At 39.5% G+C, this 24,320-nt stretch overlaps 1 protein-coding gene across 2 annotated transcripts; it reads right to left on the bottom strand.

Moving 5' to 3' along the window:
- Positions 1-1,942: 1,942 nt before the first annotated feature.
- On the bottom strand, positions 1,943-23,742 carry TTPA (alpha tocopherol transfer protein). 2 transcript variants are annotated; one of them, XM_057737113.1, is made up of 5 exons: positions 23,353-23,738; positions 14,212-14,365; positions 8,634-8,827; positions 6,565-6,675; positions 1,943-4,000 (listed from the first exon to the last, which is right to left on the bottom strand). In XM_057737113.1, the coding sequence occupies exons 1-5, from the start codon at positions 23,563-23,565 to the stop codon at positions 3,812-3,814; spliced, it is 861 nt and encodes a 286-aa protein (XP_057593096.1). In that variant the 5' UTR covers positions 23,566-23,738; the 3' UTR covers positions 1,943-3,811. The 2 variants fall into 2 exon arrangements, with proteins under 2 accessions (XP_057593096.1, XP_057593097.1); XM_057737114.1 differs by lacking the exons at positions 6,565-6,675; positions 8,634-8,827 and having other exon boundaries at positions 1,946-4,000; positions 23,353-23,742.
- Positions 23,743-24,320: the final 578 nt, after the last annotated feature.

Here is a 24,320-nt window from a genome sequence, read left to right as displayed (position 1 = left end):
AAGTCCTGGTCATTTTCAGGTAGGACTAATAGAATCTGGTGGCCATTGAGCCCTGTGGCCTGTGGAACTGGGTCTACTAGAAACTTGGTTGTGACACAGAAAGCGTGGACTTTATAGCCAGGCCAGCCGAGTTCAGTCTGATTCTGGCATTTACTAGCCCTGTGATTCTGAGCAAGGAAGGGACAATTTCAGAGTTGAGTTCTCTTCTGTAAAAACAGGCATAATGCCACTTACCTCTTTTTTCCAGCAAAGATTGAATAACACATGTATATGAATCTAATATAGGGTCTGGCACAAAATAAGTACTTCATACATCTGAGTGCCCTTCAGCTGGCATTCAAGGCTGCCTGTATTTTGTTTCCCAAGCATCCTTTTAGGCAGAAGGCCCACGCTCCTGTACCATTCCACTCCCTCCAAAAATACAGGCCTATGTACGATTTCTCAGACATGGCCTACTCTTTCCCATCTCTGAGTCTGCTCTTGCTACCTCTTTGCTTGGACTAGCCTCCCTCTCCTCGGTTCTGGTTGCTCTATGGGGGAGTCAATTCTCCTTAAAGGCTCTGCTTCAAATAGTACCTCCAGTAAAAACACAACCTCAAGATCCCTGGGTGGAAATGATCTTTCCTTCTGTTAAACTCCCAAAGCACTTTATTGGAACCACTCTGAAGTTTCTTACACTATACAGGTATCCCCTGGTTTTCGAAAGGCTGCTTTATAGCACTTCACTTTTGCTAAAAACCTGCATTAATACCTGTTTTCACTAACCAAAAAAAATCCAACAAGGATTTTTGCTTCTATAAAAAAAAGGCAAAAAGCCAAAATAGCGCTTAGCATTTGTTTTGCCATGAGCCGCTATAGAGGCAGTGCCACCCAGAGCAGTGAGAGTGGCACCAACAAGCTCCTTCCCGGGAACCACAATCAGCATCTCAGCATCCAGCATCCAGCATCCATAGCTTTGAACCACGTCTATGAGCACCTGTGCTCTATCTCGATTTATTTTGTGCATCCGTTAGCGTTTACGCCATTTTGGCTTAAGCAACATTTGGTAGGAAAGCTCTACTCTCAGATACCGGGAGAAACTTGTACTGCACTTTACCTGGCTATTTTGGATAAATATTTTCTCTCTTCTAGGTAGCATCCAGTTAATTTTTCTATTCACTATAGTACTTAATTCAATGTACAGTGTTATCAAAAATGGATATTTAATAGTCAGACTGATATGACTGACTTGGAAAGAGAAGAGGGGAGCAGTTGATCAAGTGCTGGCTCTGGGGGAGGGACCAGGATGGGATATGCCCTTGTCAACCAGAGCATTAGTGGAGAGGTACTGCTGCCCATCCTCACTTTACTGCCATCATTCTGGCTCCATCTTTGTAACTCATAATCCCTCCATAGCATGTAGGTGGGGCAAAATTCAACACATAAGGCCAGTAAGGAGTGTTTTGGATAACAACATCTTACCAGTTTGTTGAATTTGGGGTTTGTTTGTAAGTTTGACCTGTTTTGTGAGCTGCTGGCTTAATTTGGGGGGGGGGGGGATGTATTATTTGCTCTAGGACTTCAGTGTTATTTCTATAAAAAATATATGATTTGACAAATGAAATCATGATCTGGACTCATAGCAGTTTCAAAATCCAATTATCTGATTGAGTGGCACACTCTGGCTTTTCTCACTTAGAAGTTTTAACTTCTGAAGTATGCATGGCTTAGTTTTATGAAATTAACTTGGGGTCCCTTTAACCACAATAGGACAGGGGAAGGTGGTGTTGAACGGAGCAGCAGGGAAAACCAGACTGCAATTTAAACATATAAAGAAAACCCTGGCATCTGTGTAATGAACAGCAAGATGCGATACTTTTTTCTTAAACTTTTCTATAAGGAAAAGCCGTTTTTGAAAAAGAATACTTAATACTCATATTCAAAAATTTAAAACAAACAGCTGTAGTTTGTGTGAAAGGTCTTTATTTTGTTTTGAACAATATTAAAACAAATAAATTATCGTGCAGTTCAGTAACACAATGAGCACATGATAGCGTTAATCTTTTAAAAGGCACTTCTGGTACAATTACACTAAAGTAATAGAGACAATTCAGTAGTTATTTATCTTGCCACCTTATAAAACTGCCTGTTCATTTTACATTGTTCTTTTAATGTTCTTCAGTGAATCACTACATTTCATAAAAAATTCCAAGTCCTATCATGAAATGTACTTCTATTGATTGACAATTCTATTTACTATTAATAATATCACCAATGAATCATACCTTAAAAACATTTAAAATATTATTCTTTACTCTTGTGCTAAAGTAATCATTCCTTCACAGAGTCAGAAGAAAGTGTTTTAAGCACCCAAATGTGAATGAAATGGAAATTTGTGATGTAAACCTTCTAGGAATAAAAGTTGGGTAAACTAGAGCTTTTTGTTGTTGCTATCATTTATACTTTAAAATGGTTTTATTCTGCTGTCATTTTTAATTATACAATTTTAAATTGTATGATTTTATAAAGAAGATTTTAAGATTTTTTAGAAAACAGGCATAATCTAATTTTTTAAATAAAAATTATATTGTAAAGTTAGCTTCCCAGTGCTAAATCAAAATTAAACACGTTCTCTAAAGAACATTCACAATCACTCTCAATTTTTCACAGACATATGTACAGAGAATCATAAGTATCAGCTCACCTGATTAGAATAATTTTCTTATAAAGAAAAAAATCCTTTACATATTCTTTCACAAAGATACTATTTTATGATTAATGTTGAAACCCAACTAAGCTAAAAAACGTTTAATAAATTTTATACCTTGTTCTTTGATTTTCAAGTTTAAAATAAAATTTAAAAATTATAAAATACTATACAAATTGTCATAAGTTGAAAGCTAAATTGACATATCTTTCTCAATAAATGAAATATGCTTTAACATAGCTGTACTACAAACAGCACATTTTAACTACTGATTCTTTTTAAGTAAATATGAATTGTAGGATTTGGCTAGAATGTTATGATAATATAGTAAAACCCAAATTATTTCACGCATAATCTGAAAAGTTCCAGAAGTAATTGACAGTGATTTTAAAATGCAAACATTTCCTTTCCCTCTTGTAGTTGCATTACTGTTCAATTAAAAATAGTCATGTATACAGCAACCAAATATTATTCCATCTCTGAATCTCTATATAGTTACTTGTATCAACATGAGTAATTTCATAGAGACCTATTGATGCTACATATAGTAGTTCATGGCGTATAGACTCTTCAATCAAAAGTTCCTATTGGCAAAAATTCTAAAATAGAATTTCCCTGAGGTGAACTACCTTGCTGGCCCACAGAAATAGCTATGTAAAACTGTGTTCAGATTTTCATCTGAATTACAGTCTAATCTGACACTCATCCAAAATGAGTGTGAATGGATTTTTATAATCAGTTGATTTGTGCTATTTCTTTTCAGTGGACTATTTACTCATTTATAATTAAACCAGTGTAACCAGAAAAGTTGTTTAAGATAAAACTTTTGAGAGACACACCAAAATACACATGAAAAGGTCCTATAGAGATAACTTTCTTTCAAGTGCAAAAATCAGGAACCTCCTCTATGTTTTTAAGGTATACTAACATTAAATTACTTCAAAGGTAAAGAAAAGGCATTTAAAAAGTAAAGAAGTTTCCCAAATACCCATGTTGCTCAAGTTAGGAGTTTTTTACCTTAAAAAAAATCAATCAGAAAAGCACTAATTCATTTAAAGATTCTTTTCCTTTCATTCATATAACCAGGATCTCACTCACGTCTTTTTAACTAGGAAGTCTTTCACATTAAATCACTTCTTCTCCTTTAACAGTGTGTGAAATGCTGCTGAGATAGTTTTCAGACTTCATTACAAAATTTGTCCACTCCTGACAAATGTCCTCCATGGAGTACTCTTTGCCACCATATTCCAGCGGGAGAATGTCTGGGAAATGCTGATGCAAGCTTTGCTTGTAATTGTCCCCGTGCATGTGAATCTGAAACAGATAGAATGTTTTAGAAGGCATGCCCTCTGCCTCTCAGTATGTCAGATGCTTTTCCAATGGAAAGTCAACACCATAAGATAAGGTACTCTCATCATTTCTAAGATAGGAGAGCACGTATAGATACTACATCCTTTATTCTCTGCTTATGAAACCAGTAATTTTACGTATGCTTAGCTTGTGCTACTTATGTATCTGATCAGCTTACTGTTTTCTTATCTTTGCATTCTTCTAACTATTCAAGATTTATGAAAAGATACTCTCTGTTCCTTTCAAAAGTAGGTTTTTAAAACTCTAAATAAAATCATTTTATACATTCTGTTCCCTAATGTACAGGTGATTCTTGCAAAAGATTGAATATCTTGGGACAGTTCTATAGATGATAAAAATGTACTTCCTTTTATTAGTTCATATTAAATAAAAGCATATATCTGAGCACACAACTAGGTATGTAGGAGATAACTTATGTGGTACAGTTGATAGATACCCTTGGCAAATACAAAATTAAGAGAAATTATGATGGTCGAGAACATTAAATTTTCAAACATTTTAAAGTATAAAAATTGATCATATAATGTCCTGAAGTTAAAGACTTGGAACCTTTGATTAAAAGCACATCTTGTTAAAAATAAATACATGGATAACCTCTATTCATCTGCTAGTATTCATCTGTACATTCAACATTTAATAAGCACCTACTATGTGCTAGGATATGAAGACTGAAAGATGAATGAAACAAGTTTCTTGCACTCAGGAACCTCGCAGTCCCAATCCTTGATTTTTTTCTGAAATGTTTAAAATATTACCAGCTAATTGAAAAGAAATTCAACTATCCCTTTAGGAAGGGGATATAAGTTCACTCATAGGGTGTTGCCCATATGTGTAAAGGGAGAAAGTAGCTGGTTTTGGTCCTCCTCACCCTCCCCATTTTGGCAAGTCTGTTTCATGTCAATTAACTTTCACTGAAATGCTTCACTTAACTTCTCAGTTTTTAATTTTTCTTCCTTTTTTGCTCCTATTCTCCTGTTTATTAGGTTCAGTTTATCATTGTATTTGTTTTTTTGGTCCAGAATATAACACAAAATGGAAATAGTTATTTTTATGTCCCTCAGAGTTCAACCCAAGATGGCCAGCTATTATCAAGCTTTACTAAAGAGATGAAAAAATGAACAAATAAAAAATTGACTTTTATATAAATAAAATAATCTTCCATAGAGGTGGTTCCTCTTGAAGACAGACAGAAATACCTACTGGTAAAACTCAAAAGAAGTTCTAGGGTCGTTACTTTCTGACCAGATGTGAGATGTTACATTTTCTTAATATGAAAGAATATGCTTTCTAAAATTCCAAATATGCTAATATCACTCACATTATCAGAACTTACATTTAAATAATTTTTGAGAATTAAATTGTCAAAGCCTTTAAAACTTGTTTGTGTTCAAGCATTAGATGTTGCCAATGTTAGTCTAAATAAATTATCCTTTACAGGGACTTCCCTGGCAGTCCAGTGGTTAGGACTCTGCACTTCCACTGCAGGGGGCACAGGTCAGGGAACTAAGATTCCACAAAAAGGGGGGTGCAGGCAAAAAAAAAAAAAAATATCCTTTACAGATTCATGCAGAAGAGTGGTTGCCATTCTTGGGAACTCAGAGTCTATTGTCAACACTTGAAAAATCCCAAGTGATACTAGATATTCACCTGAGATAAGACTCCACAAGATAGGTAAAAAATATCAAATCTCTTTGCTTTAATTAACATGACATTAGGTCACATACCTTGGGTACTGTGATTTTCAGTTATACATGTCTAATTTAAATGTATTTATTATTTACATAGATAATACATTCATATGGCTAGAAATCAAAACAGGATAAAAGATACACAGTGAGATGTCTTGCTCCCAACCCTATCCTCACCCACCCCACCCATACGTATCTTCTGTTCCATATAGGTAACCACTTTGGTTATTTCCTTGTATAACCTTTTAAGGATGACTTTTATGCAAATATAACTATAGATTCTGATTCCTTCCCGTTTTATGCAAAAGGTAGTATATCATAAACACTATTCCCTATGTTCGTATTTCACTTCACAATGCATCCTGCAAATGTTATTGAGTTCCATTGTGTAGATGTATCATAGGTTATTTAACCAGCTCTCTCATGATGAACACTTGTGGTTTCCAGTATTTTGCTACAATGAATCCTCTTGTATATGTAACTTTGTTTATGGGCAGGTATAGCTGTAGGGTAAAATCCCAGAAATGTGAAGGCTGTAATTTTGATAGCTATGACCACACTGCCCCCTATAGGGACATTTTCCAGTCTCACCAGCCATGTATGAGAGGTCCAGTTTTTCCACAACCTAACTTGATTTTTCAAAATTGGAGAGAAATTTGAATTGATAAAGGTAGTTGGATTGTTAGATAAATATTGAAAACACCAGGATAATGCTGTGTGTGTTGGGGAGAAGGGCATAAATAAGAGAGCAATTCTTACATAAAAAAGGAGTGGAACATTTGGTATAGAAGAATCATGACTTGAATACGTTTTACTCACCCGTTCCTTAATTTTTTCAGTCAGAAATGGTTTAATCATGGAAAAGACAGCATGGAAAATTATTGGCTCATTTATCAAATGGATACCACGAACTTTTAATGGAAAGGAATCCTTTTGAAAATAAAGAAAATGTCTTGTTAATAACAAAGCACAAATCAATATATAATCCTATCCACAAGCCCCTTCTTTGAACACCTGCTAAACTTACAGCAATACCTGAAGTGCAATTTTATTTTTAAAATTATTCAATCAACACCGTAGCCTGCTTTATAGTTCACTGTTCCTAGATTAAGAAAAGGTCTCTAAAAACATTTCACCTTGTAGCTTAGGCAGAGTATATTTTAAGAAATACCTGCATCTTTCATAAATAAGACACAGAAAATATCTTCCCCAATCACACATAAATGTGCTTTTGAAAAAAGCAATGAGTCATTTGGACATTTATATTTAACCTTTCCCCTCAAATTTTTATTTTGAGGGAAAAAAAAACAAACTTTCATAAAAGTTGAAAGAATAGTACAATAAACACACACCTTTAAACTTTTGACACAGGCATAAGTCTTTCACATCTAAGTAATAATAGGCCTTTTTCTAAGGTTTAAAAAGTTAAGAATTGAAAGAAAAACCTCATCAGTAGTTTCCCTACCCAAAGATGTGTTGTGAATATAGAGATTTTTGCTGCCAAGTTTCTTTCATGCAAAACTCTTTTTTTTTAAAAATCAATTTGTGACTTTTCCTTTCAGCTTTTTTCTACGAATAATTTTATTTTAAACATAACTGCTAATATGCTCTCTAAATAATTTGCACCCTGTTTTGTTTCACTGACATAATACAATTTTTGTAAACATCATAAGTTTTAATATTGATGCTGTAACCCATCAAATGGATGTACCATCATTTCAGTAACCCTTTTCCTATTTCTCGACAAATAAGCTGTTTCTAATTTTCTTCTACAAAAATCAACGTGATAGGGCTTCCTTGGTGGCGCAGTGGTTAAGAATCCACCTGCCAATGCAGGGACGTGGGTTCAAATCCCGGTCCAGGAAGATCCCACATTCCATGGAGCAACTAAGCCTGTGTGCCACAACTACTGAGCCCATGCAGCCACAACTACTGAAGCCCACGCACCTAGAGCCCATGCTCCGCAACAAGAGAAGCCACAGCAATAAGAAGCCCACACACTACAATGAAGAGTAGCCCCCACTCTCTGCAACTACAGAAAGCCCGTGTGCAGCAACAAAGACCCAGTGCAGCCAATAAAGAAAATAAATAAACAAACAAAAAAACACCTGCTTTAAAACAAAAAAAATCAATGCAATAGTAACTATCTTTATGTATAGAAGCAATGGTGGTTATAGGAACAGCTTTTATGTTTGGATGTCCCGGACTCGAATCCTTGTTTCACTGCTGGCGAAATGTGTATGCTTGAGCATTGCTAAGTCACCTCTCTGACATAGTAAACTAATTTGTAAAATGGAAAACATAATAGTCATATGTCATAAGCTTTGGTGCAGCCATTAAATGGTAATGAGTTTGAAACACTTAGTAAAGTAGCTGGCACATAGTAAGCTATTATTATTTATATACAAAGTCTTGCTATATTTAAGATTATTCCTTGGCTAGGTTTCCAAAAGTAGGATACTGGGTCAAAGATGATGGCCATTTTTAAAACTTCTTTTATTTTTTTCAGAAAGAACTGTATCCATCTATACCAACCAAAACCTATGTGACATTTTGTTGTGTCACTGCTATAAATATTATTTTTTGACTCAATTTTTAATTTAGGAAGAAAATTTTAATGACAGAAAGATAAAGTCACCACATTATTGTTTAAATGTATGAATTCCGTGGTTAGAAATTTTGAACATATTTTCACAGCGTGTTGTAACATTCCTTCTTTTTGAATTAATAACATTTTACTTCCTCCTCCTATTATTGAATTCTATGTATCATTTCTAAAATTTTATTTACTTTCCTAATAAGTGTACTATCCCTTCTCTTTAACATAAAACTAAGTTTATATCTATTATTTAGAAGTATTATCCTGAACAGTTAAAATATATACTTACTGTAAGAACAGCAGCAATCTTCCTGGCTACAGATGGAGTAATTTGAAAAGCATGAGAAAACTGCCAGCCTTCCAAATCAAAGACAGCCTTGATTCCATTCCGTTGTGTTTCCACCTCCTGTACAATAAGCTCGGATGTGATCAGACTTACACGAAACACATCATAAGCTGTGAAAACTTTTGGGTCCCAGTGTGCTAAAACAAAAATTGAAAAATCACATTTCAGCACTCTGTAAAGAATCAGAAAGATTTACAAAAGGAAACGAATTCCTTTCAGACTTAAAGGATCGATAGAAATAAAACATGTACAAAGACCATGAATTGAACAACACCAAATTGGTGGTCTAAGAACATGTGCCTGTTTCTCCCTCCCTCCCCCAAATCCCTAGCAAAGAACAGATTCTTAAGAGCATGGGGAAAATAAGAGAATAAATGCAGGCTGGATTTGATGGCCAGATGAAGCTACAGCCCAAAATATGCAGGACTGAGCTGGGGTTGAAGGTGGGAATGCTTCTGGGTATACTTTACTCTCAAAGGTATGGAAAATGGGAAAAGCAAGGCTCTGGATTATCAGGAGTAACTAGGGCCCTATGGTAACCACAGAGGTTGCTAAGGGAAATAGGTGAGAAGCAGACAGGCAGGTAGATCTCTCTGACACCCCTCCGTGATGAGCAGCATGTAGGACAATCATGTCCATAGAAGCTGGAACAGTAAGTGTGGGCTTGGAAAGCCAAGCCAGGGAAGCACTCAGGTAGCCAGCTGCCCACACCCAGGAAAAACGAGGAATACCTGTGCTAAGAGGAGGAGTTGCTGAATTCTGGTCCTCTCCCCTCCCCAACCAGTCCTGGGGCAGGCCACAGCATGCAAAAGTGACAGTAATGGATAGGCAAGCAGGTGATCTTTAAAAAAGATATGCAACCACGAAGAACTGTAATCTTTTCAAAAACACAGACACCCGAAGAAGACAGAATCCAAACTCAATAGACAAAGGCAGTAAAACTGAAGGAAACAGCTAATAAAGCAAGAAGCATTAAAAGAAACAAAATCATTTCAGTGAGGAAAAAAAGGATACTGTAGGCTATTATTATAAGAACAGGCTATTATGAAAAAGAATCAGCTGAGATGTTGGAAAAAAAAAAGATGCCAAACCAAGCAAATCTCAGTTGATGGAAAATCTTAGAAGACACAGCTAACGAGTGAATAATGGTTTGGAATATCAAGCTGAGGAAATCTCTCAGTCTCAGCACAGAAGAGCCAAGAGTAAATACGTATGAGTAAAAAGTTTACACACATGCAGCTAGATCCAGAAGTTTCAAAATCCAACTAATGAGAGTTCTGGAAGGCAATAATACAGAGAATAGGGAACAGAGGAGAAAGGAATTACTAACAGCAGAGAAAATTTTTCCAAAGCTGCAAAAAGATGCAAATCTTCAGATTAAAAGGTTCATGCATTAAGAGGGATGAGAGAGATCAAAATAAAAATGGAAGCAAACTGTAAAAAAAAAAAAGGTTCATGCAATACCTAACAAGATGAAAGGGGAGAAAAAAGATTCATCATTAAGGAATGGTAAAATTCTAAAACTACCAAAGTTTCTGGCTTGGACAACTGGGTAGGACAACTGGATAGAACAGTGATACCATTTGTTAACACAGGAAACACTGGAAGAAAAGTGTTTGGGGAAGAAAAGATCACAGGCAGTTTTGAACATGTTAGAACATGGTGACTGTGAGATGTCCAGCTGGAAACAGCCGAGATAGGGAACTGGTCATAAGGAGCTCTGGGAACAAAGAGATGATGGGGTGAAGATAGAAACCTTGGAGTTGTTTATGCTTATAGGTCTATGGCAGGGAGTACCATGGACTTATGCTTCTCTCTGCTATAGTAGAGAAATAAGTAGCATAAGAAGAGAAGGCCGAAGCCAATGTCCTAAGGAATTTCGGAATTTTAGGTAGAATAGGTAGTGTCAGCAAAGCAGATTAAGAAGAAACAGCCAGTTAAGTTGGAGGAAAACACCAGGAGAATGTGTCATTGGAGAAGGGAGGCAGGTATCTTAAAAAAGAGTAATAGGTTTGCTGTGTAGAGAGGTCAAGTGAAAGAGCACTAAACACATCCATTAGATTTGGTGAAAAGAAGGTCACTGGTGATTTGCTAAGGTCATTTCAGCAGAGAGGTGGGAGTGAAAGCTGACAAGCGGGAGCTGACAGGAACTATGAGAAAATGTGGATGGTGAACACCACTAACTTAAAAAGTTCAGCTGAGAATGAGAGGTATGGGGAGTTGGCTGGGGTAGAGGCTGGAGGGTCTTATGGGATTGAGGAGGCGCTTTTGGGTGGTTGGTCCTTACAGATTTAAATGTCAATGGGTAGTGTGTAGTAGCAAGGAAAAATGAGAAGATAAAAAAAGAGAAGGGACAATCAGAAGTATTCCTGGGAAGGTGCAATAGGGTTGCACTTTGTTTTTAAAAGCCTCGGATTCCCGGCAAGGATTTGAATAATCAGTCCATGGATAACCCAGTTCACATATACTGTACCACTTCATACATTGGCTGAAAGCTATAATGGTGCAAAATATGAACAGAATGACTGAAAGTCTGCAGTTCAGAAAATAGTAACTGACCTAAATTTCTGAGCCCACCATGTTGGTGGACACAGTTGTCTAGAACTGTGCTGTCCAAATAGTAGCCATTTGCCATACGTGGCTATGTCAAATTAAATTAATAGTATATAAAATTAAAAATTCCATTTCTTAGTTGCAATAGCCACATTTCAAGTGCTCAACAGCCACATGTGGCAACTGCGAACAATTTCATCATCATAGAAAGTTCTATTGCATAGTGCTGGTCTAGACTCCAAGCTCCTTTAAGGCAAAAAGAAAAAGATTGCCTTCCTTTTTTGTAAATTTAAATTTTTAAAATATTTACTTATTTATTTATTTGGCTGTGCCGGGTCTTAGTTGTGGCATGCAAACTCTTAGTTGAGGCATGCGGGGTCTAGTTTCCTGACCAGGGATCGAACCCAGGTCCTTTGATTTGGGAGCCAGAGTCTTACACACTGGACCACCAGGGAAGTCCCTGTTTTACATTTTAAATTCCTTCTCCAGCATCTATATAACATTTATTGAGTGCTTGTTACATACCAGATAATTTTCTAATTATATTTTACATATACTGTATTCCAAGTTTAATGCTCACAGCAACCCTATGAGAAAAATTTCTGCTATGCCCATTTGACAGATGAGAAGATGGAGTTACAGCTGCACAGCTTACCATGTAGCTAGACATAGCAGAGCTGGGATTCCAACCCAGGCAGCATGCCCTGGAGGTTTTTTGGGGTTTGCTCATAAAATAATTGGGGCATATTAACCTGTATTCCTAAGAACCAAGCCATAGTCAAACTTAATAGTCACTGCTAAATTTTACTTTTGCTGCTGTAGTACAGTCATGAGTCTCAAAACACATAAAATTATATCCTTTGGCTTATAGGCTAATAATGGCAAAAACTCAGTTTCACCTTGGGTTGCCCTGCTGGACTGGAGGAAAAGGTTCTGTGCATTTTCTCACTGCCGTTACCACACAGAGATGGTGAAGGTGGTTATGCTAAGGTTCTACCCAAAACGCTCTACCACAGATTTCCCTTTTTTAGTTCCTCCCATTAATTCAATTAATTAGAAAATGTATAAATCTCCAACATATTCTTTCATTTTACTCATAAAACAGTTCTGAGTTTCTCCTTTCGCCCCAGAATAACATATGTCATTCTACATACCACACAGGAGAGTTGCTGCATACCCACCTGTCTGAGCGTCACTAAACTGATATGTTTTCTTGGTTTTGAAATCTCTTTGAGTTCAACAGAACACTTATAAGTTAATACAAGAAGCCCTTGCTAAACATTGGAAGACTGCTGACTTCTATTATTGAAGGTGTTTGATCAAAGTAGCACATTTGCTTTTTCACTATTGTCTCATTTTTACATTTTTTAAAATCATTTTCACTTCTTAACATGCCCCAATTATTTTATGAGCAAACCCCAAAAAACCTCCAGGCAGGCCAAGCAGAGAATCATCTGTGGGCTTCAGTTTTGTGTTCCTGGGACCCCTGAGTAGGGTTGCCAGATAAAATGTAAGAAGCCAGTCAAAGCTGAATTTCAGATAAACTGGGCATATTTTGTTTAGTCTAAGCATGCCCTACGCATACTAAAAAAAATTATTTGTTGTTATCTGAAATTGTATCAAGTGTAACTGGACACCTTATATTTTTGGTAAAAGACAGCATAGGCTCACTTGCTCCATAAAACACAGATACTTGGCTAAATCTGGCGACTATTCCCCTCAGGGAACCTCATTCGACTTCCTATACCAGTGTGAGGCAAGGAAAGGACAGAAGAGCTCTTGTGATGTGTGATGATGACTTCGTGATTAACCCAGTTGTATCTGACAGAAGCTGGAGCAAAAAACCAGCATCATTCTACTTAGTCTTCAGATATCCTTTCAAGAATTAAATGTCTTCCTTGCAAGATAGCCAACTGCTGAATTACAGGCAGGAATCTCTAAGCAGGCAGGAAAAGCAAATCTATAGCTATCTTCACATTCCCTAGAGTATTTACAGATGTGAAAGATTATAATCTGTAATATTATAATTCATAAGATTCTGCTCATGAATGGTTGGTTATCTTTGCCATTCCAACTGGGCCTTGAAAGGATGCTGGCAGCAGTGTGAACCCTCCGTTACATGCCATTTTTAATCACACGCAGGTCGAAGGGAGGGGCAGAATTTATAGGTCCCCAGCCTCCAGGAAACACTAGGAAGACCTAGGGGTGAAAAGGGAAAGGCTGCAAAGAAACAGGGGCGTGTGGAACAGGGGTTCTTTAACACTTGGGGTGGGGGGGGAGGGTGCTGCTTCCCACGGTGCCTTCCTCCACCGAGAGAATGACTCCCTCGCTTGTCAGTCTGGGGCAGGACCCAACCACCACTCACTCCCTCACTCACTCCAGAAATATCTCATAAATACCTACCACGTGCCAAGCCCTGGTTTCTGTGCTTGGGAAACATCCGCCAAGAGAACAAACAAAATCCACACTCTCATGAAGCTTGTATTATTATAGTTCAGAATTCTTATTTGAATTTCTGAAACAGTTTACCTTGATCTTTTTTACCTTCTCCACCTATTTCTCTTCTCTGCGTTCTTTCCTTCTTATTTTATATAGTTAACTGTGTGGAAGAATGCAACTAAGACTTGCATTGGTTTTGGATAATTTTCTCACAACAGCCAGTTTTATTACATTTGTGGGACATTAAAGACCAAATGAGGGACTTCCCTGGTGGTCCAGTGGTTAAACCTCCGAGCTTCCAATGCAAGGGATGTGGGTTCGATCCCTGGTCAGGGAATTAAGATCCCACATGCAGCACAGTGTAGCCAAGAAAATATAAAAAATTACAATAAAATTTTTTTTTTTGAAAGTGACTAAATCAAACCCAAGTTAAAACCTAAAAAGCTAAATTCTTAAATATGAACTTATGGAAGCTTCCGATATGGTAGTCAAGAAAAACTGAAAAGAGGAAGTGCTGTGCATGGCCTACCGATTCTGTAAATCAGGACTTTGCTGCCGGTGGGGTCTCGGGCTCTCAAGACGCCGACGTAGCTGGCCTTCAGAAGGCCAAGAATGCTTCTAGGACGGAGGTCTGCACTTATTTCTGGACATTCTTCTCTCCACTTATAGTAGTTTTTTAGTAACTGGAAAATAAAATTAAAATTGTCTACAGATAGCATACATGGTAAGCATTTTGTAAATATGATGTAAAAGTCTTGGCATTACATAGGGCCCCTGACAGCTATTATGTCAGGATTCTAATATGGGGTATCTTTTCAGCTGTAGAAACTAAGAGCACACTTCATGCAGGATCTCAGGTGATAGGAGTCAGTCACAAATTCCAAGCTGAGGAATTTTTATTTGTCTCCTGTGGTAAAGAGTCTTCCAAAGATAGCTGTCAACAATGCCTCGCATTCTGGTGTACACACATCATTCCTTCCACCAGGAAGTGGAACCCATTTGATTCCTTCCTCTTGAAGCTGAGCTGGCCTCATGTCTCTCTTTGACAGAAATGACACTGTGCTTGGTTAAGAAGCCTGAGACCTTCTCTTTTGGTTTTTGGGATCCAGATGCCATGTAAGATCACTAGATAATGAATCTCAGCAGGCAGAGGCCCTGGACAACAAGAGGCCATCTCAGATAGCCTGACCTCAGCCACAGTCCCATCTCACCTAACATGGAGCCGACAAGATGGTGGAGTAGGAGGACGTGCGCTCACTTCCTCGTGCAAGAGCACCGGAATTACAACTAACTGCTGAACAATCATCGACAGAAAGACACTGGAACTCACCAAAAAAGACACCCCACATCCAGAGACAAAGGAGAAGCCGCAATGGGACGGCAGGAGGGGTGCAATCGTGTTAAAATCAAACCCCATAAATGCTGGGTGGGCGACTCACAAGCTGGAGAACAGTTATATCACAGAAGTCCACCCACTAAAGTGAGGGTCCTGAGCCCCACATCAGGCTTCCCAACCTGAGGCTCCGGCAACGGGAGGAGGAATCCCCAGAGAATCAGACTTTGAAAGCCAGTGGGATTTGACTGCAGGATCTCCACAGGACTGGGGGAAACAGAGACTCCACTCTTGGAGGGCACACAAAAAATAGTGTGTTCACCAGGACCCAGGGGGAAGGAGCAGTGACCCCACAGGACACTGAACCAGACCTACCTGCTGGTGTTGGAGGGTTGCCTGCAGAGGTGAGGGGCAGCTGTGGCTCACCAGGGAGGCAGCTGTGGCTCACTGAGGGGGCACTGGCAGCACGGGTTCTGGGAAGTGCTCATTGGCGTGAGCCCTCCCAGAGTCCTCCATTAGCCCCATCAAAGAGCCTGTAAGCTCCAGTGCTAGGTAGCATTCAGGCCAAACAACCAACAGGGTGGGAACACAGCCCCACCCACTGGCAGACAAGCAGATTAAAGTTTTACTGAGCTCCACCCACCAAACTGGATTAAAGTTTTACTGAGCTCCACCCACCCAACCCTACTCACCAACAGTCCCTCCCAACAGGAAGCATGCAGGAAGCCTCTTAGATAGCTTCCTCCACAAGAGGGCAGACAGCAGTATCAAACAGTATCAGCAGTATTTCGTTCTGTGGAACTGAAAACCACAGCCACAGAAAGACAGAGAAAATGAAAAGGCAGAAGACTTTGTACCAGATGAAGGGACAAGATAAAACCCCCAAAAAACAACTAAATGAAGTGGACCTAGGCACCCTTCCAGAAAAAGAATTCAGAATAATGATGGTGAAGATGATCCAGGACTTTGAAAAAAGACTGGATGCAAAGATTGAAAAGATGCAAGAAAAGTTTAATAAAGACCTAGAAGAATTAAAGAACAAACAAACAGATATGCAACACAATAACTGAAATGAAAAATACACTAGAAGGAACCAATAGCAGATTCACTGAGGCAGAAGGACGAAGAAGTGACCTGGAAGACAGAATGGTGAAAATCACTGCTGCGGAAAAGAATAAAGAAAAAAGAATGAAGAGAACTGAAGACAGCCTAAGAGACCTCTGGGACAACATTAAACACACCAACATTCGCATTATAGGAGTCCCAGAAGGAGAAGGGAGAGAGAAAGGACCCAAGAAAATATTGGAAGAGATTATAGTTGAAAATTTCCCTAACATGGGAAAGGAAATAGCCACCCAAGTTCAGGAAGTGCAGAGAGTCCCACGCAGGAGAAACATGCCAAGACACATAGCAGTCAAATTGACAAAAATTAAAGACAGAGAAAAGTTATTAAAAGCAACAAGGGAAAAATGACAAATAACATACAAGGGAACCCCCATAAGGGTAACAGCTGATTTCTCGGCAGAAACTCTGCAAGCCAGGAGGGAGTGGCATGATATATTTAAAGTCATGAAAGGGAAGAACCTACAACCAAGAATACTGTACCCAGCAAGGGTCTCACTCAGATTCGACGGAGAAATCAAAAGCTTTACAGACAAGCAAGAGCTAAGAGAATTCAGCACCACCAAACCAGCCCTACAACAAATGCTAAAGGAACTTCTCTAAGTGAGAAACATAAGAGAAGAAAAGGAACTACAAAAACAAAAACAAAACAATTAAGAAAATGGTAATAGGTACATACATCTCAATAATTACTTTGAATGTAAATGGACTAAATGCCCAACCAAAAGACACAGACTGGCTGAATGGATACAAAAACAAGACCCATATATATGCTGTCTACAAGAGACCCACTTCAGACCTAGGGATACATACAGACGGAAAGTGAGGGGATGGAAAAAGATATTCTATGCAAATGGAAATCAAAAGAAAGCTGGAGTAGCAATAGTCATATCAGATAAAACAGACTTCAAAACAACATGGAGCCGAGATGAGCTGTCCCCACTGAGCCCTGCCCAAAGTGGAGCGTCACAATAAACAGCCATGGTTTAAGCCACTAAACTCGGGACTGATTTGCTACTTAGCAATAGATAGCTGAAGCACCCACCTTTTGTCTTTTTTGAATAAGGAAGGAAAGAAATTAATTAGACAAACTAACTCTACAAACGTGTTTGAGCATCTACAATGTTCCACATGCCGTGCGAGGCACTTGAGGTGCAGCAGCGGGCAGATAAAATCCCTGCTCTCCTTGGACCCGACCGGTTGGTGTCAACTGGGTCACGTGGGCCATGCTGTGCAGTGGAGAGTTTGATTTCCAGGCTGCTGCTGCTTCAGGAAAACCTTGGCTCCACCACTTACTCTCCGTGCGGCGTTGGTACATGTTTAACTCCTCTGAGTCATGTTTCCTCCGTATGTGCCTTGCAGGGTTATGGGTAAAGCATACATGGGCCTAATGAGTGCTAGTCAGCACTGCTGTTCTCTTAACAGGTAAAGTTATTTGGACATATTGCTCATCCAAGTATTTAGTGCAAGTTTATATTGAAGACGACTAAGACTGTTTGGTTTTTATTTTCATTCCTACAAAAAAGAGCTAAAGAAAAGATACAAAGGAACATTTCTATACCAGTACTAATAGGAAACAGCAAAAATCGACTTTATTAAGGGTGACATGCACTCAGAGAGCCTGTGGAACAGTCTGCCTAGATATTATGTCTTGGCAAAATGTGGTTCAAAAGAACCCCAATTTCTTTTTTTTCCAAAAGAACAACCAGGAGTGGTTACTCTACATTTACGAATAATACAAACATTGCCAGTGTATTATGGAGAATGCTAACATCAAATTAACGCATTTAAAATTTATTATATTTCAATTTACCGCTTTATGATTTCCAGCAATCTCAATTTTCTGAAAATGACAATATATTTGTTTTGAGTTTAAAGGGATCTATTAGCAACGTGGAATCAAAGTTCAGATGAAAAGAAAGGACAAATGTTGCATGTGAGAGTCATTGGGATGAACATGATAACTGTAATCACAAAGTAGTAATGATCTGGAGGAGAAACTGCAAATACAAGTTTAAAAAGCCAAGTAAAGGGTGAAATTCCAAGCCTTGGGGGATGCCGGTGGCTGGGAATGGCTGGAGGCAGAGAGAATCTGTTTGGACCACAGGACAACTGGCACCACGATGTACAGAAGGGAGGAAAGGCATCTGTGTTGCTCTGCTCCTCTCTCCTTCTCTCTCTTTCTCATGCTGTTTCACTCTCTTTCTCTTTCTGTCTCCCTCTCTGTCATTTCTGCATTTAAAAAACTTTCTGTAACTGTCGAGAGAGAGAGAGAGAGAGAGAGAGAGAGAGAGAATGTAACTAACAGTTAAAAGCAACAGAGAGGTCAGAAAGAAAAAAAGTCAGTAAATTTGCCACCAAAGAAATAATTGGTGACCTAAATAGCAGTTTCCAAAAGCAGTAAGAACAAAAGACACATTGTAGATCCTGATATAGTCATTCTACTCTATGAGGTGAATTCCTCTTCCTCCTCCTATCTTAGGGGCTTCAGAATAAGTGTTAATAGCATTTTTTAAAGTTATTTATTTATTTATTTATTTATTTATTTATTTATTTGGCTGCATCAGGTCTTCGTTGCGGCACGTGGGACCTTCACTGTGACATGCAGGATCTTTAGTTGCAGTACGTGGGCTCTTCGTTATGGTGGATGGGCTTCTCTCTAGTTGTGGTGGGTGGGCTCTAGAGCACACGGGCTTAGTTGTGCTCCAGCATGTGGGCGTTTAGTTCCCTGACCAGGGATTGAACTCACGTCCCTTGCATTGGAAGGCAGATTCTTAACCACTGAACTACCAGGGGAAGTCCCAGAATAAGTGTTAATAGCATTTTTAACGTTCTTTACTTTTTTGATAGTTCCCTCGGATGGAAAATAGTCCTTTTAAATCTGATCCAAGCAAAACACCAGAAACAGCATAGGAGCTCCAATACAGAAATAAGAATTTTATTTTCCCATGGAATAATAAAAGTTATAGCTTCATTAAAAGGGATCTTTTAAGGAATAGAGGCAGTTTCCTCAGCTTATTCGTCTCTGCAGTGCGCTGGGCACTCAGGAGATAGGTACTGTTTAAAACAACAGTGTTAACCTCTGTCTGTTCTACATAGTCTTGTGAATTCTTCTTTCACAAGGGAATACTCCTCATATTTTTGCTCCATGTAATATGCTTTGTTTTAAACAGCTGAATGAAAGAATAAATTAATACATAATTAAACCAGCAGGATCTACATGCTTGAAAAAATGACTTTTGCAAAGAGGCACAAATTACCCTCATACTTTTGACACTTAACTTTTGCAAACTGAAAGCTCTACACCTGGATCTTTGATTATTACTCTTCCACTGACAAACAAATTCAAAGGTCTGGTTGACATAAATAAATTACACAAATGACATAAACTGCTACTGAGCAATTCTCCAACAAACCACCTAAAGTCCACAGCAACAAAAAACTGCCTGCAAGTGAATATTCATTACCAAAAGGCACCTGTTTTGTACCACAATTAGCAATAAATAAATATAAAAAGTTACGGATTATTCTAACTATGCCTTGTAACAGAGTAGGTTTCTCCTTACATTTTTCATGTACTTTCAAACAAAATTATAACCGTATTTGTGCCACTTTTCTAGGGTTTAATGGCATCATCTCAATTCCTGCTCATGACCCTTCTGAGAGGTAACTACTGTTACCCCGTTTTACTGGTAAGAAAACTAAAGCTCAAAGAAATTACATGGGGACTTCGCTGGCAGCACAGTGGATAAGCCTCTGTGCTCCCAACGCACGGGGCCCGGGTTCGATCCCTGGTCAGGGAATTAGATCCCACATGCATGCTGCAGAGTTCGTGTGCCACAATTAAGGAGCCCACGGGGCACACCTAAGGAGCCCTGGAGCCACAAATAAGACCCGGTGCAACCAAATAAATAAAATTAAAAAAAAAAAGAAACTACACATTTTTTGAGGGCAGTAACTATCAGGAGTAGAGTGGAAACTGACATTTGATACGGTAAATTTTACAAAAGAAGCTGCATTTAGTGGGAAATTAGCAGGGAGAGTCAGTGAAATTTTGAAAACTTTGACTATAAAAATAAAGGGTAAAAAGCATATTACATGGAGCAAAAATATGAGGAGTATTCCCTTGTGAAAGAAGAATTCACAAGAATATGTAGAACAGACAGAGGTTAACACTTGGTTGTTTTAAACAGATGCAGCTAGTGTAGTGCACTTAGGAGTACAGGTTCCCCTGAGTTCAACTCAAGTTCAAATTCTTCCTCTATCACTTAATAACTGCGGTTTCAGACAAGCTACTTACTCTTTACATCTCAGTTTTTTCTAAAGTGAGAAAATAGTGAGATAATCCACGCAAACACTACTTACCAAAGTAGCTGGCACTCCAGAAGCTATTAGAATTCTAAACATCACTGATTTGCTGTAACTTCAAATACAAAAACTAGAATAATGAGAAACTTCATTAAAACTAAGGGGCTTATCAAGTTTTCTTCATACACTAAAACTATAGGGCTTTTATATTTTAAATAAAGGAGTATGAACTGAATTAACCACCTCCGTGGAGGAAAATGAAAAAAACCGTTTCATACTCTAACCCTCTCTTTTTCCTTTCAAATTGGCAGAAAAATAGGACAAAGAGTTCACAGAAACTTGATTCCTATCCAGTGGATTTGGACACACTCCTACGAGCCAGTTCCTCAAGGACATGATGCAATGAAAAGAATTCAGGAAAATAAATAATACAGGAAAAAATATACATAACACAGAGGCTGGAGATAAATTTTATTTCACCTTCTACTTAGGCATTACTTTTTTTTTTATTGAAGTATAGCTGCTTTACAATGTTTTGTTGGTTTCTCCTAGCCACTCTTTTTTAGATTTCCTTCCCATTCAGGTCACCACAGATCACTGAGTAGAGCTCCCTATGCTATACAGTAGGTTCTCATTAGTTATCTATTTTATACATAGTAGACATTACTTTTAAAAAGCAACCAAACTGAAACCTGTAAATCGTACACTTTTAATTGTTAGTTACCTATAAATGTTTAATGCCTCATTTGAACTACACTTTTCACTGGACCTGAGATTGTGTCTTCATTTATCTAGGAGCTGCTGAAATATCAGGACACCTGGGTAGCCATCTGATAAAAAAAAGAGAAAGAAAGAAATAGGTAGGCTCCTATTTCCTTCCTAATGTCAAAATAAAGTCCAGTAGATTGACAACTCCAGCATAAAAAAGAGAAGTCATAAATTACTAGAGAAAATTTTGCAGACGGGAAGAGCTTATGAATCAGAAGTAATCACAGAACAATCAAATCAATACATATGATTACATAAATACTTTGAAATTCTGCACAGAAAGAAAATAGCATTAAAAATGTCAAAAGACAAATTACAAACTAGCACAACAGCCTATTTTCTTTAATACATGAAGATATGTTATGAAAAAATGTTTTATATTTTATGTAAACCAAGGGAAAGAAAATAAATGAACAGTAAAACAAGCAGTTAATTAGAAAGGAATTTTCAAATGTTAAATAAATGAAAGATGATCAACCTCACCTGTAATTAAGTAAATGCATATTGTAAATAATAGGACCAGTTCCTCGCCTAGCAGCTTGCCACACAAATCATAACGTTTGATGACACAGGCTGGGTGATAATATGGGGAAAGACACCATTATGTATTGATGATATAGAAGTGATAAAATAAGTGCCAACACTTTCGAGGACACTTGGTATATTCATCAACACTGAAAATGCACGTTGCACTTCATCCAGCAATTGTACAAGCTGAATTTACCCTATGAGGATTTTCCTACTTTTGTATTGATCCAATGACAAAGACGTACTAGAATACCCAGTTGGTTATGGAAGAAACCCCATTCATCATGGTTTCTGTATTTTGTGAACTGCCAAGCAAACTGTAGGGATGCAAAAAATAATCATTGCCAGTGTGGGATGACAACTCCTGCGTCTAATGCAGGAGACTGGGTAATACACTTTAATATCATAAATTGAGACAATGGAATAGTACACAGCCCCCAAAAGGAAAAGAATAATACACATGCTGAAACAGGTTGATCTCCATGATAAATTAGATTAAAAACGTAAAGTGTATTAATAAAACACACGCATATGCTTCATGACTGTAGATTATATCTGGGAAGGTAAGAGGCAGGTAACAGTAACTGCCACTGGGTAGACTGGCTGGCAAACTAAGGTCTGGGTGAAGTTTTTTCCCTTAGAAAATTACTTTTAGGAAATTTGCATTCTTTACTATTTATGGATTATTATTTTACCGTCTGTACTTTTTACTTTTTCAATTAAAAATTAGTTACCAAAACCCAAAATCATCATACTGAGCCAGCTGGGACTCTGCACTACAATACTTCCTCTGCCTCCCAGCTCGCTGTGTGACACTGAGCGAGCCGCTTGCAGAAAGGGCTAGATCAAGCTCAACCGCTGAGCTTACTATTTGTCAGGTTCTGTGCTGGCTACGTCCCGTTCTGCTAAATTGGTTAATGTTCAGTCCTGGAAACCTGTCATCGTGGGAGGCGTGCTCACGGTTAACAGATGAGGATGCTGAGTCCAAAGTGACAGAACTCAAGGTCCTACCCCTCTTTCTGATTCCTGTCTTCCCACCACCCTGACTTCAACCACCTGTAACACACCTGGAAACACAAATGAAGAGCCTCATCCCCACCCCTCCCCTCAAAATACTCTGGACCGCTTTACCGCCTTGACACTTAAGTATTACTACTAATAATACTCTTTGGCTAGAATTTGGCTTTAGATCTTCAGTTTTACTGGCAATTTCATTTCCCCCACCACACGTCGAGTTACCTAGGCTTCCTGCATCTCAGCCGTCATCTTCTTTTATCTCAACCGCTCTGACGGCGGAGAGTAAGGCATTTCTCCGAAACATTATGGGTTCAGGAGACTCATCCGGGGCAGAGTTCCAGCGCTTGGGGTCAAATGGGACCTCACCCCAAAGGGCTCCAGCTTTTTTTCGAGGTTTCCCGTTGCCACGACCCTGAGAAACTGGAAGGACCAGCGCGGGAATCCCCAGAACACCCGCTCCCGCCGCCCGGTGCGCTCGGGGCGCGTCCCCGCCGGGGTCCGGCCGGCGAGCCGGGCATCGGAGGGGGTGCGGGCCCGGCCGCGGCTTCCCGGCCCGTCCCCCCCGAGTGGAGCGCGGCGGGGAGGCCCCCTTACCCGCCAGGCCAGGTCCAGATCGAAGTCCCGGGCGCGCAGGAACCGCAGCAGGAACGCGTCGCTGAGCGGCCGCCGCGCCAGCAGAGCGCCCGCCGCCCCAGCCCGGCGCCGCAGATCGGCCAGGCTGGGCTGCAGCAGCGGCGAGTGGTCGGGCAGCGCGCTGAGCTGCACCCCCGTCGGCCCCGCCGCCGGCCCGGACCGCGCCTCCGCCATGCCAGCCGCGCCGCTCCCGCCGCTGCTCGGGGGCCCGAGGCAAGCGCGGCGGGACTCCGCCCCTCCTCCGCGGGCCGCCCGCGCACGGCCCCTGCCCGCCCCGCCGCCCTTGGCGGGGAACCACGTGGCGGCCCCGCGGTGCTCGGCGTTCTGGAAGCTGCAGGTAGTAACCCCAGCCTTCCCAGTAAGGAAGTCACCGGTGTTCAACGTCAAGGGGAAGAGGAAAAGTTTTTTTGCCTCCTCTGATGGTGATTGGTTGGGATGTTTTAAAAAGTCAGCTAGAGTACTTTATTTTTTCCTTTTTCTTCCTTCTTTCCCTCCCTCCCACCTTTCTTTACTCCTTCCTTCCTTCCTTCCTTCCTTCCTTCCTTCCTCCCTCCCTCCCTCCCTCCCTTCCTTCCTTCCTTCCTTCCTTGTCCAGGAGCTGGAAAGAGCCTTAAAACAACCACTCATGTCTCTGTGGCTGACTCGCTGCAGAGCCCTTCTCCCTACCCCTTCCATTAAGGTTTCACACTGACTCTTCACCTCAAACTGTATTATAACAGTGGTTTCCAAAATACACATCCCCAAAAGGCACCTTTGCCGACTCACTGCTCTTCCCCTTTCTCCCAATCCAGGCAAAGTTCTTGGCACTTTACTCTGTCAGTGACATATACCAATAAATGACTAGCAAGTGCCAAAAAGAAAATCTTTATAAACACTATGTACTTCGTCTGTTATGCTCCACCACCATGTCTAGTCCCTGAACAGAGTCC

The sequence above is a fragment of the Hippopotamus amphibius genome, chromosome 5 (assembly GCF_030028045.1).
Source record: "Hippopotamus amphibius kiboko isolate mHipAmp2 chromosome 5, mHipAmp2.hap2, whole genome shotgun sequence".
NCBI classification, from domain to species: Eukaryota; Metazoa; Chordata; class Mammalia; order Artiodactyla; family Hippopotamidae; genus Hippopotamus; species Hippopotamus amphibius.
The sequence above is the reverse complement of the archived record's forward strand: the minus strand, read 5'-3'. Positions and strand labels throughout refer to the sequence as shown.